This window comes from Alosa alosa, chromosome 13 (genome assembly GCF_017589495.1).
Source record: "Alosa alosa isolate M-15738 ecotype Scorff River chromosome 13, AALO_Geno_1.1, whole genome shotgun sequence".
Taxonomy (NCBI): Eukaryota; Metazoa; Chordata; class Actinopteri; order Clupeiformes; family Clupeidae; genus Alosa; species Alosa alosa.
The window spans coordinates 31,806,922-31,821,163 of NC_063201.1; the positions used below are offsets into that span (position 1 = coordinate 31,806,922).

Below are 14,242 nucleotides of genomic sequence, written 5' to 3' on the forward strand. Positions count from 1 at the left end.
AAAATCACTGGAGCCTACGGCCTCTTAGGCTTATTGCTTAAATTTACGTGGGAACAGATCTCGTTTGTAACCCTGGGACTACTTCTACACAAACAAATCACATAAATACTACTACTAATATCTACAAAATATTTACAAATGTTCAACGTTCATAATTTATTTACAATATATTAAAATCATACAGGAATGTGTGCAAGATTCTGAGATTTCAGAGGGGCTGCTTCTCATGCCATGCTTTAAGCAACATGTCCATGTCACTATAAGAAAAATATTAGATTATAAGATGATTGTACATAAACACATTAAAAAAAAAGTGTGTGCACAGATTAAGACAATGAAGTAACTTGTGACAATCAGTTTAATTGGTTCTTACCATATGCGCTGCTTCACCCAGCCTCTCTGTTCTCGCAGCACCAGCAGCAAGGGATCATCCTCAAACTCCAGCTCATCTGAATCTACCAGAATTCATATATTAATCATGAGATGATGCACAACAATGATCATCACAAGAAGTAGCAACTTAGGTGCTGTCAACTTTTGGGTGTGAAATTTGGCCTGTTGTCACAGTGCTTCCTTTTTGTCATCACCCCACCAGAAAATACTGGTTCAGATTCTTAACCAGACAGACTAGCAGTGCCAGGCAAACCTTCCAGCATAAAGGCACGATCAGACAGCACACTGTTTTTGCAGTGAAAGGAGTTTTGTCAGCAAACGTTTTGCACATTTTTGCAGAGACCCCGAGCGCCTTGAATTCCTTTCATTCTCAGTGGAAAATGCAATATTTTAAGAACCTTTTTGGTATTAAAATATGTAATTGATTTCACTCAGTTAATGTATACAATCTTTAGTTTGTTAGTTATTACAAGCAAAAGCACAGTTAAGAGAAGTATAGTTGCGTCAGTGAAAAAAGCATGATGCGCCTCGTGTTTACACTCTGCAAACTGCCCCCTGTCTGATCAAGCCCTAGGACCAACATATTACATGGTTGAGTTTCCTGCTATACCCAAAGCAGACACTCCTCACTGCCTGCTAGAACTAAAAGGAACTTTAATTTCTTATGTTTTAAAAGAAAGAATGATAATTCAGTATTTTCACAGAAATGGCTGTTACAAAACTCTGTCCAACACCTTTTTCTATGCAAGTAAAGGTCAAAGTCAAACCCTCCGTGCAAAGCATGAAACGTTTATACTCAGGTCAAGGTGGATGGCACAGGCCATGAGACAGCCCTAAACCTAAAAACTGTATTATATAAAGTCAAACTCACAGCTCACCTTCTGATTCTATAAGAAGCTTATTAATGATCTCTGAAGGTCTCTGAAGTCTATGAGGAGTGGTTAAGGGTTGTGGTGGAAATGATTGAGTGTCTTCAAAAGAGTCAGTGCTTGACATTCTGGTAGTGTCTGCTGATCCAAAATCGGGAAAAAGAACTTCAGACACCACCTGTGGAGGCAGAAGAAAAGGAATGCAGGAAACAGGAGTGACCCTATTCTCGGTGTTAAATATGGGATCGACCGATATATCGGGCCGATATTTGCGTTTTTTACGTGTATCGGCTATCCGTATGCATGCGTTAGCGGTAGCTGTTACAAACACTAGTCAATCATATGATTAAGTAATGCCGACGTTGTTCCGAGATATTTGTGGGAGTTTTATTCAGCGACCACCTTGCTGAGTTTTTGACGCGTGTGGTGTGTGCGTCTCCCTCCCCCTCTCCCTTCGAGCGGGGCGGAGTTGCCATATCGCAGTGATATCAGAGCTTTAATAATGAGACGTGTAGTTGAATATTAATTCGTGTTAACGTTCATCATGTACCAGACATACCGTGTATGCCTTACTTGTTTAGAGCCGTTTGCTAACGTTACTGTATCATTATCAATCTAGTTCAATGGTGGTTTGTCAGCTACCAAACAGAAGTTTGTGTGTGCGTCTGGTCTGTCTCACTCAGTGGGACACGCACATCACAGCGATATGAGAGTGCTGCGCTACCTGAAGGAGAGATACGTTTTTATACCTTTTGACATTGTTGCCGTTTAGAACAGAAACATCTGACACCACATTATTTTCCTCTGCTGATTTATGTTCTGTGGTTGACAAATCTGGCAGCTTTTTTTAGAAAAATAGACATAGAAAAATTGAAACTATGCAGTCTAAAATGACAAATCAAGCACTTTATTGCAATAGCTACTTTTCAGGCTTATTGTATTCTTAAATTATTTAAATGTGTTGACAAAGGACATTTTGTGATGACTTGAATTATGTCTTATAATATGTCGGCAAGCAATGCATCATCAAGGCTGTGTTGTAAGATGTTGATGAAAGCATTTTGCACAGTTAACTATATCCAGTAACCTGACTCTCGCCAGATGAATTTCGTTCCGCCTAGCTTCACTCACATCCATCTGGGACCTCTTCCATTGAGAGTGATTTCTGCACCCGATTTTATGGTACAGCCCATCAGGACGCAGGGCGGGAGTTTCATAGATGTGACATAGCGTAGAAGCGACTGTGAGACTTATCAGCGTCACGGGTTGGCCTCGATGTGAGTGGTTGAAGTAGCACGTCAATAGATGACGGACAAGTGGCTTATTCAATCATATGCAAGCATTTTTGATTAGGCCCAGCCTTCTGAAGCAACACTCCAATGGATTGGTCCCAGATGGATGAGTGGAGCTAGGCGGAATGAAATTTATCTGGCAAAGTCAGGTTACATATCCAGTGCACCCATCCATAAGTTCAATAAATGTTCCTTTTTTAAATTGAGACTTATAACATTTGTTATCATCCTTTGTGTAATTATGTGTCATTTGTATGATGTAAATTGAGGGAGCAAAATAAAAGCAGTATCAGCTTCAAATATCGGCTCAAGAAAATCAGCAGCCTGTATCGGTCATCGGCTAAGGCTGATGGAAAAAAAAATCGGTATTGGTACTAAAAAAATCCATATCGGTCGATCCCTAGTGTTAACAGCTAACTGAAACATTGTCCAAACACCTACTGCAAAATAATTGTTGATTAACACTGGAGGACTAAATAGAACAATGTCATGCCTATGACTGATTCATGAAAATTAGATATGTACCACAACTATATTTCAGACCTGTAGGGAACACTGTATGCATTGCAGCATCATGTAAATGGGGAAAGACATAGGGAAACCAAGTAGCTGGATCATACTGACCATTCCAAGAGTGCTTTGTAGAGGAGAGGGGGATAAAGCCGAAGCTTCTCGTCTTCTTGCCTTGTGGGAGTCCTTCCGCTTGAGCCTCTTGCCATCTTGGTCTCCTCTGAGTGCAGGGTCAGACTGGTCCATATGTCTGCCAAATCTACAACACAACACATACAGTGTGGTTAGAATTTAGTAATAAGCAAAGGAAGGAATTCATTTTTATAGCACATTCATACAGAGGCTTGTTGTATTTGTTTAATGAAAAAAATATTCTGTACATTTTCTTTCAAAACCTACCTACCTAGAACATTTTTCTCTACTGGAGGAAGTTATTTTCTTTCTTGTCTCAGCCTCTGTTCCTACCCGCTGTGACATGACACCTTTTCCTCCTTTCCCACTCTTCTTAGAAATAAGACAGTGTCCCTCTTTGTTTTCAGGGAGGTACCGATGAAGAGATGAATGCGATTTGTTGCGCTGGTGGTCAGGTGTATTTTTGAAGTTAAGCTGATCTGTTGACAATGGTGTGCATGTGGCAGTGGCAGTATCAGTGGAACTCTTCCTCAGATGCTGCTTACTCTCCTTGGGTAGTAACATGGGAGAGCTCTGGAGAGGACATGGCAGGATGTCATTGATGTGGGATGTACGTGGAGAGATGTGGTGCTTAGGCTGGAACTGAGACAGACTGGGGTGTGGAAAAGTAAAAGGAGGAGGGGGTTCCTGAGTACATATATCAGATGAAGCTTGTGCCATAGTGCCAATGACCGTACTTGAATGGTCTCTTGTAAGCAAGTTATTTTGAGTCTGGAAAAGAAAACGCAAAGCATTTTACTCAGTCTATTGGTAATCCCAAACCTTGTGTTTCTTTCAACTAAATCATTGGTTCCTTTACTTGCAACCACCATGTGGTAAACTGAGAGATGTCAGAGTAGTGAAGTCAGAGCATAGTTGAGGAAGGCATAAGTTAGATAAATGACAACCTCTCTTTAATTAATGTTAAAGAATGACAAATCTAAGCAGGTATTATTGGATTCCCCTACCTGCTGTAACAGGCTGCAGAGCGAGCCGTAAGGGACTGGCAGCTGGAGATCAGACTGAGGCTGACGGCCACACTGCTCCATCCTCCTTCTGAGACGCCACTGGTACAGGATATCATCCTCTGGCTTCATACCCGAAGCCAAATAGCCCACTGCTAACGTTTGAGTGGGTGTGAGGTATTTGGAGAAGTTTGAGTTTATGGCTGGGAGACAAGTGGGTGTACGAGGGTAACCCAGGATTACATGAAAAGATTGAGAGAAAACGAGATTCTGTAAAAAATAACTTGTTCATAAAACCACAATGTAACTCACAAACCACAAGTCATGAGCACACTGCGCCCTATTTTTGCAGATTTTGCAAAAAATAAAAATGAATCACACAAGATACTTTTTCTTTGGAACCAGATGTTTTGGCATTGTACTTTTTAAGATATTGCTTTACTAGACCTGTCGTCATCAGTCAACAAAGAACTCAACAGATAAAGACCTCTCACTTGTATTTGTCTACACCAGTTCCCTGTCATTCTCTGACTTTCAGAAACACACCAAAACTTACCATGGTCTGAGCGGTGTAAGCTGTTCTCCAGTGGTTTACCCATGTTCTCCAAAGACAAGTCGTCAGAGCAGCCCAGTCCCTCAGGGCTGACCAGGGGTGAATCATTACTGAGGGAATGTGTGCTGATGAGAGAAACCAAAATGTTAGTCCAAACCATTTTCTTACATCTATGCTAGCATTCAATCAAAGTTGCAGTAATGTTTGGTGGAGAATTATTTCATACTTCACATCCAGCAACCTGCTGACTTTATCCTGCATCTTGAAATTCTCAGGCTCAGCTGAATGAGAAGAATTGTATGGGACACAAAAGTCTGTATGTGGCAACAAAAATACACAAGTGATGGTATATTAAATTTGTATAGCCATAAAGCAGACAAAGCAGAGACTTTAATATTGGCCTTTTCAATGACGATCTTTTCTTTGTTACTTCATGTTTTTTTTTTTACACTGCCTGTCATTTTTGCAATACAAATACTGTCTACATACATGCAATGCAAATAATGCCAAAATGCATCATCCACACGGTCTGTACAAAGTTGTGCACATTCTGCAAGTGCATAAGACTTCAACAACAGATAAAACATATACAGTGCTTTGGGGACATCCAACCACACAACAAAAACTGTATACTGCATGTATGCATGCCAGCCAGTGTCTGTTTGCACTGACATAATTTCATAGGTGGTGCAAGGGATCTCCAACCCTTTTTCCTCTGAGACCTTGACCTTAGATTTATGAACATGTTCTTTGAACCTCTTGCTCTTGGCGAGCTACTCAGAAACAGGTGGGGAGCTGGTAGGTCACAAGCTACCTGTTGTAGGCCCCTGTCCTAGGGTGGTGTGCCTCCCTCTTGGCCTTATTCGCCTAGTGGTAGTAGTAGTGGGAAGGAAAATGTATTCTAACAAACAAACAAAAATCAGCTTTGATCTGACAATGTTGTTCAGAACTTAGTCAAGACCACTGTAAATTTAAGCATCTAGGGTTACTTTAGGGTTAACTAAAACTTTTTGAGTTAACAACTAACACTACACTTTAGCTGCATTTAGACTAACAAGGCTTGATGCAGTTAAGTAAAAAAAAAAATCTCGGGCAAAACACGCCACACGTCCATATGACACTGACACTGTTTCTGGAAGTCCAGACAAGGTGGTTCAACTATCTTCTTGTGGGTAAGGGACTTCAGAGTAGGTGGATGTCGGAAGGCAACTGCAAGTTCCACAGTTGCTCCATCAACATGAAATTGGTCATGATGTCGGGCGCATAATCAGTTGGGTTTGATGACCATCAGAGAGCAGCAAGTTAAGTTATCAAAAAGTTACGTAGTCATAACGTTAGTGGCGACAATGAAACAACATGTACATGTTACAAACAATGTAACGTTTATAGGCTATTAGGCTAACTCGAAATCGATGTGGTTAATATGAACTTTGACAAAGTACTCTGCTAATAACTTCAAGTTACGCTAATAACTAACGTCATACAAACATAAAACAGTATCTCTATACGACGCTACCTGAACGTTACCGTTCGTGAATCTACTCGACTTCGATGGTTAGCAATTGAACATATCATAAAACTGTGACTTATGACTGTTAGTCGCACATTCTTACCTTGTCTCGGCAGTCAGCAAGTAGCCTTGTGATGTTTTAACGTTACCTAGGAGGATACTAACGCTCCAAGAAGTTAATAAAAAAATGAGCCTGGTTATTTTTGGCTTCATTCGATAGGCTGTGCTTATGCATGTGACCAAAGACACGTGACTGCTTTCGGAGGAAACTTCTGGAGGAAACGTTTCAAAATGTGCTTTCGTGGGTTGTTTAGCATTGTTGTGCTGTGGACGTTCTGCGTTACACACTTCAATTTCAATTTTCAATCCAATTTAATTGTAGGCCTACTTATAGAGCGCCAAAACATTACACGTGTCTCATGGCGCTTTACAGAGTGTTAGACAATCAGAGAAAAGAAAAGAACGCCCATGGGTAACAGGTGTGTAAGTCTCTGCTTCAATGAAATGATGGCCACGTCTGACAGTATCAATCACTTGCGTTTATTGACTTGGGCTCCAGTAGCCGTAGTACAACAGGAGATTCACGAGAGGACTGATGAGCGAAAGCCCCCCTTCCCGCCGTTATGTTTATATGTGAACCTGTCTTTTCAACGCGCATGCGTACATACATGACATCTTCCCCTTTTTGAGACAAAGACACAATTTAGAAAAGTTGTCAATAACTAGGGCAATACTGAAATTGTGGAAATGTCAAACCCTGTGGCTATTGCATTATCTGCACATTGATGTTGCCTGGTCTCTTGAATGTAGAAGCATGTTGAACAATGCATTTCATTCTTGAAACATACATGTCGTTCTGTAATAAAGCATGTGGAAATATGTTGAACATTACATTACATTCCTTTTTTTATTTATTTAAATTTTTTTTTCCATCAACACCAGTCATTTAACATTATAACTTAGGTTATGGGGTGGACTACCCAGTAACCTTCATAGCTGCCGGAGATTATTCTGCTCCCAGTTGGCAAGCTATGTGTGACCTACAACAAAGTCTTTGAGTCTTTTAGGTGGGAGGATGACTCTACCCCTACTTGTCGTCCGGGGCGAGGCGTGTCCTGCGGGCTCTGTAGAAAGTCTCTCTTTGGAGTGAGTCTCGGGCTGTAGGATGCACGCTTGCCTGCGTGTTCTCTGCCTCTCCTGGTTGCTGCTCGCTCACATAACTAAGGACTTTGGTTGGACTACTGTTTGCACCTACACCATGACACTCACTCCCTTTATAGGCTAGTGACAAATGGTCAGAAAGGGCTTTAGTTTTTGAGATACCCCTACCGGAGGTAGAACTAAACCCAACAATGTTTTTCCTCATCTCTAAGGTCTCCCATATATGAAATGGATTCTTGGCTAAAAATATTTTACTGCTAAGATTGTTAAATTAACAGATATTGTTATACACCCCAAAACCAAAAAAGGACTAAAATATAGCCTAACTTGTCATACTATATGTACATATGTGGTATTGTTGGATTCAGTACAACCCCACCTTTCCAACAAGCAATCATATGTGTTTCTATGATAATCCCTGGTAAAGCAGCTAAAGTAAATGAAAACATTCTGCATAGATATTCATTTTTTGCATGTCCGCTTATTTTAGGTGTATGTTTACATGTCTCTATTCATTCCATACATCAAGATATTCACATCCAGTCTTTTTCAGTAGGTAAAGCCACTTCCTGACTATATACATGCCAAGTTTCAAAGTTCTCAGAGCTTGTGATTGATCTGCACTAGTTTATATGCCATAACTCCCATACGGACAGGCTATATTTTAGTCCTTTTTTGGTTTTGGGGTGAATAACAATATCTGTTAATTTAGTTCTACCTCCGGTAGGGGTATCTCAAAAATGTGGGGCCATTGTCACTAGCCTATTAGCACCTCACCAGTCCCGGCCCTGTCACTACAAGCGTCTTATGCTTGATCACCCTCAAGCACATTGGACTTTCTTAATTTAACTTATATAGTGTATTTCGTTTTGTTAGTTTTCTTATCTTTCTTTTCTTCTACTGTCTTTATTGTACAGTGGAGTTTAGTTATATGTTTATACTTATACTTATGTTTACCATTTCTGCTGAAGTGCATGTTGTGTGTTATGTCTGTATGCTACTATGACCCTTGAATTTCCCATTGAGGATCAATAAAGTATCTATCTATCTAATGTTAGCAGCATTATAATGACATTCTAATGTCTGAAAGGCTAATGATTAGCCTATCGGCTACCTGAAAAGTTAAGTGTTCAAACTAGCATTTACAGTGTTCTATTTGATGGTGTATTGGCCCTGACTAAGTTCGTGTGATATATAAACCACAATCCTTGATGATACAAGTACCAATGTTCGTCTAGAAAGTTTTTGTTCACATTAAGATTTTCGCCATAGGCAGTAAAAGACTCCGCCATCTTTGTCAATAATTTTCACTGATAAAGTTTCAAACTATGATCATAACAGCCTTTCCACCCATCAGAGGCATCACTGTGGGATTGTTCAGGATTGTGGGTAATGAAGTACTTATCCAAGACATCGCGATTAAAAGACATTTATTTCAAAACAAGGTTAGTGCCCCTTGAATTTTCGCCCTCTATATGACCGACCATATACAATCGCTTAGTACAGCCGTAGCTGGTTTTGAGTCTACCATGTGCAGTTAAGTTTTTATGGCTTATACCCGAATTGTGGAGAAATTGCATTGAATTCTTACTTCCGGAAACTCCTGTGGGCGGGACTGTGATGCTCTATTAAGGTTTTGCACCTCCGTTCTAATGTCACCGTTTGTTTACAACTAGAGTGGTAGGCAAGAATGGTAGGCAAGGCACTGCAGAGTGGTAGGCAAGCCTACAACAGTCGGGTTGCATAGGCTACACATAGGGTAGAGTGGGGGAAAACGCCCCTTGGGGTAAAACGCCCCCTCCTATATTTCACAAACTAATCACTAGATGAAGTAAAATGTTGTTGTTTTTATTTCTATGCACTATGTTGACAATGGTAATGTACAAGTACCCACCATAAAATGGATGCATGCTCTGTATTTCAAGAAAACAAAAGAAAAATTGATTTTTAGGCAAGTGTTCTAATTTTCAGCAGTCACTAAAACAAAGTTGGATATTGCCAATATATTGATCAAATATAGTAGCTTGTAATCAATTTATTGATTATATGTTATTGCTCCTCAATAGATTTTGTTTACTTTAGTTGTTTACTTTTGGTTTTGCTATTAATGTATGAGGGGCATTGCTTTGACAGGGTGGGGGCATTTTACCCCACCCTTGGGGGGCGTTTTACCCCACCGCTGGGGCAAAACGCCCCTTTTGCACAATTTTTGTTGTTGGTAAAATACTAATTAACTGTTAACTCTGGACAATTTTCATATTTGGTTTATAATTCATGACATTGTCACTCAAAACTAGGATAGCAATTCTACAAAGCTTTTTGTTTCACAGTAATATCACATATTCCTTAAGGGGGGCGTTTTCCCCCACTCTACCCTACAAATAGCTTAAAAATTGAAATTGTAATATCAAATATTGACTAGGATGCCGACCACTTGTGTAGGCCCTAACAGTTGGTTTTACAATAAGAAGCAAAAAGGCGACGAACGACAGCCTACCTATCCTCATGGTTGTGGAGGATGATCGTTAGCAGCTGTGAAGTCTTTTATTCTCCAGATGGCCTAGAGCTAGTGGTGTAGCCTAGGCTACTGTCTACGAAGACGTAGGCTAAAATACAACTATCTACAGTCATCCAAAAATGAATTGCAAGAGATAGGCTATGAAGGGAAAAAGTGCAGCATTTTAAACATGGCAAGAATATTTTGTCTCGTGAAATTCGTGCTTGTGGACATCAATCACCTATCTCCTGTCCTTCTATTTCAAGTTATCATGAGTGTCATTTTGATTATATAATCACAACAAATGCTAATAAATGAAAACAGAATAGGCTTATGTGCTATAGCCTACAGGTCAGTTAGGCTAACTCCCGTATGTAAAACTTAACTGATTTGAACCTATGAATTGTTTAGTGATCACACAACAACTTAACACAGCAACCTCAAACACCACTGTTGAACCTACTGCTTCAGTCATGTAAGAATAGCAGTTTATGAATTATCTTTACCCGTTTAATCAAGTCCACATGACCAAAATAACAGCATATTTAAAGCATAACAGCCTAATATAGCAATGGATAACTAATAAAAAAAGTCTCATACAATTAACTATCACTCACATTCTGAGTTTTTCTGGGTGGTTATATATCCATGCAGATCGTCTTCGAATAAGCCATCGCTGTTATGTTATAATATGTTACAGGATTCATGACTTTAACGCCATTAATGTTACATGATGCTGACTGACGCTGGCTATAACTGTAGGATACCGTCTAACGTCTACATGCCTACCAAAACCTGTCGCTGTTCAGTTGAAGTTGAATGATCAAATATTGTTTGATTTTGTGTCAACTTTCAGAGGGAAGATGTTCCTTTCTCTATCGTCTTCGTGTAAACCGAGTTTTGAACAGAGAAAAAAAGCAGGTTCTCCCAGAGCCATATAAAGGTAGAGTTGCGACAACTCCACTGACGCTAATGTTCCATTTTTTTCCCAACAATGGCAGCTAATGGAAGCCTCAAATAGTTCCCGGAAGTTAACAGTTAATAATAGCAGCAGTGCAGTTACATTTCAGACTCAGATGTAGGCTACATTCCTTTGCCTCATCCGAATAATATAATAACAGTAATAGTAGTAAAGTAATAGTAGGCTATCAATAGCCTAATTATAATAATAAACAATTGATGTATCGACTATGACTTTTCTGCTGCTCAGTCTTTATCAGTTCCTCATCAAATAAATTAAAAGAGGCTAAAAGCCCAATAAATGTGCCACACTAATAGCCCAATATAAGATAACCATATCCCATTTCAATTAGGCAGCACTACACCACCACGAACAAGCTGTCATTAAGTGTTTGCGTTTAGTAGGCCTACAACTTTTATGACATGACGTTTCTTTGGCATTTAACTAAGACAGGCCCCTCTTCTGTCTGACTCACCTCATGTTACCCCTGTATGCATTATAGACTGGCTTCTGACAGAAATGATGTTTTGTGGCAACATGTAGAAACACTAGGCCTACTACAGCCTTTAATTGGTGAATGGAGGTGCAAATTACTTTCTTTGGTTATTGTCCGCGATTCACATTAGGCTATCACGTATTGTAAACGTCGCCACATTTGATCACGTTTTGCCTGCATGCATGCGCGATTGAGTGCGCATCTAAATAATATATGCAAGATGCAACAATCATTTCTAAGAGGGCTATACACGGTAATTTCTGGCATTACTACTAGCATATGAATGCATTAAACACGTGAAAGAAATTACACAGGCTTGCACAAATCCATCATTTAAAATGAAACGTTTCACTTTCGCTATCATTGCGAGAATAGGCTACAATATGGAAAATGTTCCCTTTCAGTCTGATCGGCTCCAAACATGTATGGGATTTCCTTAGCCTGTGCTACACCTTTCCAAGAAGTTTTGTGAAAATTGTTCCGGTAGCTTTTGCGATATTGTTGACAGCCCTACCTCACCACAGTAGCTTGCAGTAAATGGAAGCTTTTGATAGCGCACGCACTAACATAGATAGGCTTAATATCAGAATTTGTAATGGATTTCTACAGATTTATGATGTTATGACTCAATTTGCAACCCTGTTACAAAAACATTTTTATTAAAACAAGGATAAATAATGGTAAGTAATTTTGCTATCACACAAAAAATTACATCAATAGTCCTTAGAACAGCTTATATGATTATATGCACAATGTATCTGAGCATATTTGAGAATAGATACTGGAATTATAAAGAAAAACTGTATGTCACTGTTCAAATGGAAGATAATTAAGCCTTTGATAGTTAGTCTAATTAACATATATAATATATATTAACAATCTTACCTGAAATCATATGACTATTCAGTGTAAAATGATTTACTGAAAAATATTTTAAAAATTTACTTTTTTCATGCTATTTTGTATTTGTAACAGGGTTGCGTAACTACATGTACACAGCAAATAAAACATATGAGGTGGAAAAAGTACCGTTGATGCCTTAGCTTGACAAATCATATAATTTAGTAGTTTATGACCTATATTTCTTAAATATTCAACATAAAATGTTAAAATAGAAAATAATTATTTAAGAAGTGTAAATGCCAAAATGTCCTCTAATTCTGGAATGTCCCCTAAACTTCCAGTGAGTCTATTTGAAATTTTCACCACACATTATTAACACACATATAAAAAATCCAAACATAAGAGTTATGTGTAATAAAGTGGAATGACACAGGAAAAAAGTATTGAACGTGCCTACTGAAATTTCTTCAATACTTTGTGGAAAAGCCTTTGTATGTAATGACAGCTTCAAGACATTTCCTGTATGACAAAACTTATTAGTCGCAGTATCAGGTGTGATTTTGGCCCATTGTTCTAAACAGATTCCATGGGTCCCTCTTGTGAATCCTGCTACACACTGGGAGCATGAACATGGCTGCCTTAGCTGCTGGCTGCAGCAACTCGAGCTTGGACCAAAGTCCTTTTAGGCAAGTACCTCCACTCGGCGGCCATATTGCAACGCTTTTTGGGCACTTATCGGGCATCTATTTCGGCAGAAATGTGTGTGCGTTAGGCTTCACGACACCAATTTTGCTCCAGCGGTGAGATCACAACAGATGATTGGCACGATGTCTTCACAGCACACCACATGATTGGCTCAATGTATTCACAACACGCCACATGATTGGCTCAATGTATTCACATGTTGACGTTTTGCCGCGGAAGGGTATGTGTAGACAACTGCGTTACAAACTAACCCCATGCATTACTATGGAGGATTTTTTGAGTGCTGTATCTCCTCATTAGAAAGTCTCTGGTAAAACTGGTTGTTCTGGTACCCCCAAAAAAAAAAAAAAAAGTAACTAAGTAACTTTTACTTAAAGTATATTTTAAATGAACTAGCCTACTTTTTACTTTTACTTGAGTAGCCTACATTTTCAGATCGGTATTTTAACTTGTACTTTAGTAATATTTCATCAAAGTATTGGTAGCCTACTTTTACTTGAGTACAATATTTTCATACTTTTTCCACCTCTGACATTACCTACGATCAGGGTTGGGTCAGATTACTTTGAAATGTAATCCATTACTGACTACAAATTACATGGCAATTTTTGTAATCAGTAACGTAATCAGTTGGATTACCAAAAACATGTAACGTAATCTGATTACTTTAGGATTACTTTTAGATTACTTTAATAAATATGCCCATTAAGTAAAAGACACCACCACAGAATTGATGAAAGATGCACAACTCAGCTTAACCTTTATAAGGGCACACCTGGACAAAGAATTTAGCTTTCGCTGGATTTTTTTGACCCAGGGACATGGCCTGAGATTGGCATAAAAAGGGAAGCATTGAACCCAAATGACACCATGTCCATTTCAATTGTGGGAGTGAGAAAATTATTATTTTGGGATGTTTTTCAACCAGGGGGACCTGGTGACTTTCTCAAAGTAAACGTTAACACTAAAACAAGAGGCTAGGAGGAAAAGATCAGGCAGTGTGCCGAGAGACCTGCCCCAATAGTATGTAAGTTAGTAAGTAAGTACAGTATATCTTTTGATTGTGTGAGCGACATTTGGTCTCTGCATTTATCCCTTATCCGTGAATTATTGAAGTCGAACCAGCAAGCCCAAAGGCCGAAGCCCTAACCAGTAGGCCATGGCTGCCCCAAAAGGTAGCATTTGAACAATAAACCACACAATGATCCAAAACATACAGCCAAACAAGGCAAGAAATGGTTAACAGAGAACAATATCAACATTTTAGAGCGGACCTCAATCCGTCAAAAAAGTGAGCACAAGGCCAAAGTGATGGC

At 39.2% G+C, this 14,242-nt stretch overlaps 1 protein-coding gene across 1 annotated transcript; it reads right to left on the reverse strand.

The window, feature by feature from the left end:
• Window positions 1-141: 141 nt before the first annotated feature.
• proser3 (proline and serine rich 3) lies at window positions 142-5,695 on the reverse strand. The gene is made up of 9 exons (XM_048260398.1): window positions 5,568-5,695; window positions 4,980-5,034; window positions 4,757-4,878; window positions 4,204-4,403; window positions 3,468-3,967; window positions 3,179-3,323; window positions 1,272-1,440; window positions 374-455; window positions 142-257 (listed from the first exon to the last, which is right to left on the reverse strand). Exons 2-9 carry the CDS (start codon window positions 5,012-5,014, stop codon window positions 209-211), a joined length of 1,302 nt encoding a protein of 433 aa, XP_048116355.1. The 5' UTR covers window positions 5,015-5,034; window positions 5,568-5,695; the 3' UTR covers window positions 142-208.
• Between the last annotated feature and the right edge of the window lie 8,547 nt (window positions 5,696-14,242).

Excerpts from the sequence above, each read along its gene's own strand:
- proser3 (XM_048260398.1), bottom strand. The coding sequence starts at position 5,014 with ATGCAGGATAAAGTCAGCAGGTTGCTGGATGTGAA. Across the intron at positions 3,968-4,203 it reads TCTGCAGCCTGTTACAGCAG|ACTCAAAATAACTTGCTTAC; the intron begins GTAGGGGAATCC and ends TTTCTTTTCCAG. Across the intron at positions 3,324-3,467 it reads AGTAGAGAAAAATGTTCTAG|ATTTGGCAGACATATGGACC; the intron begins GTAGGTAGGTTT and ends GTTGTGTTGTAG.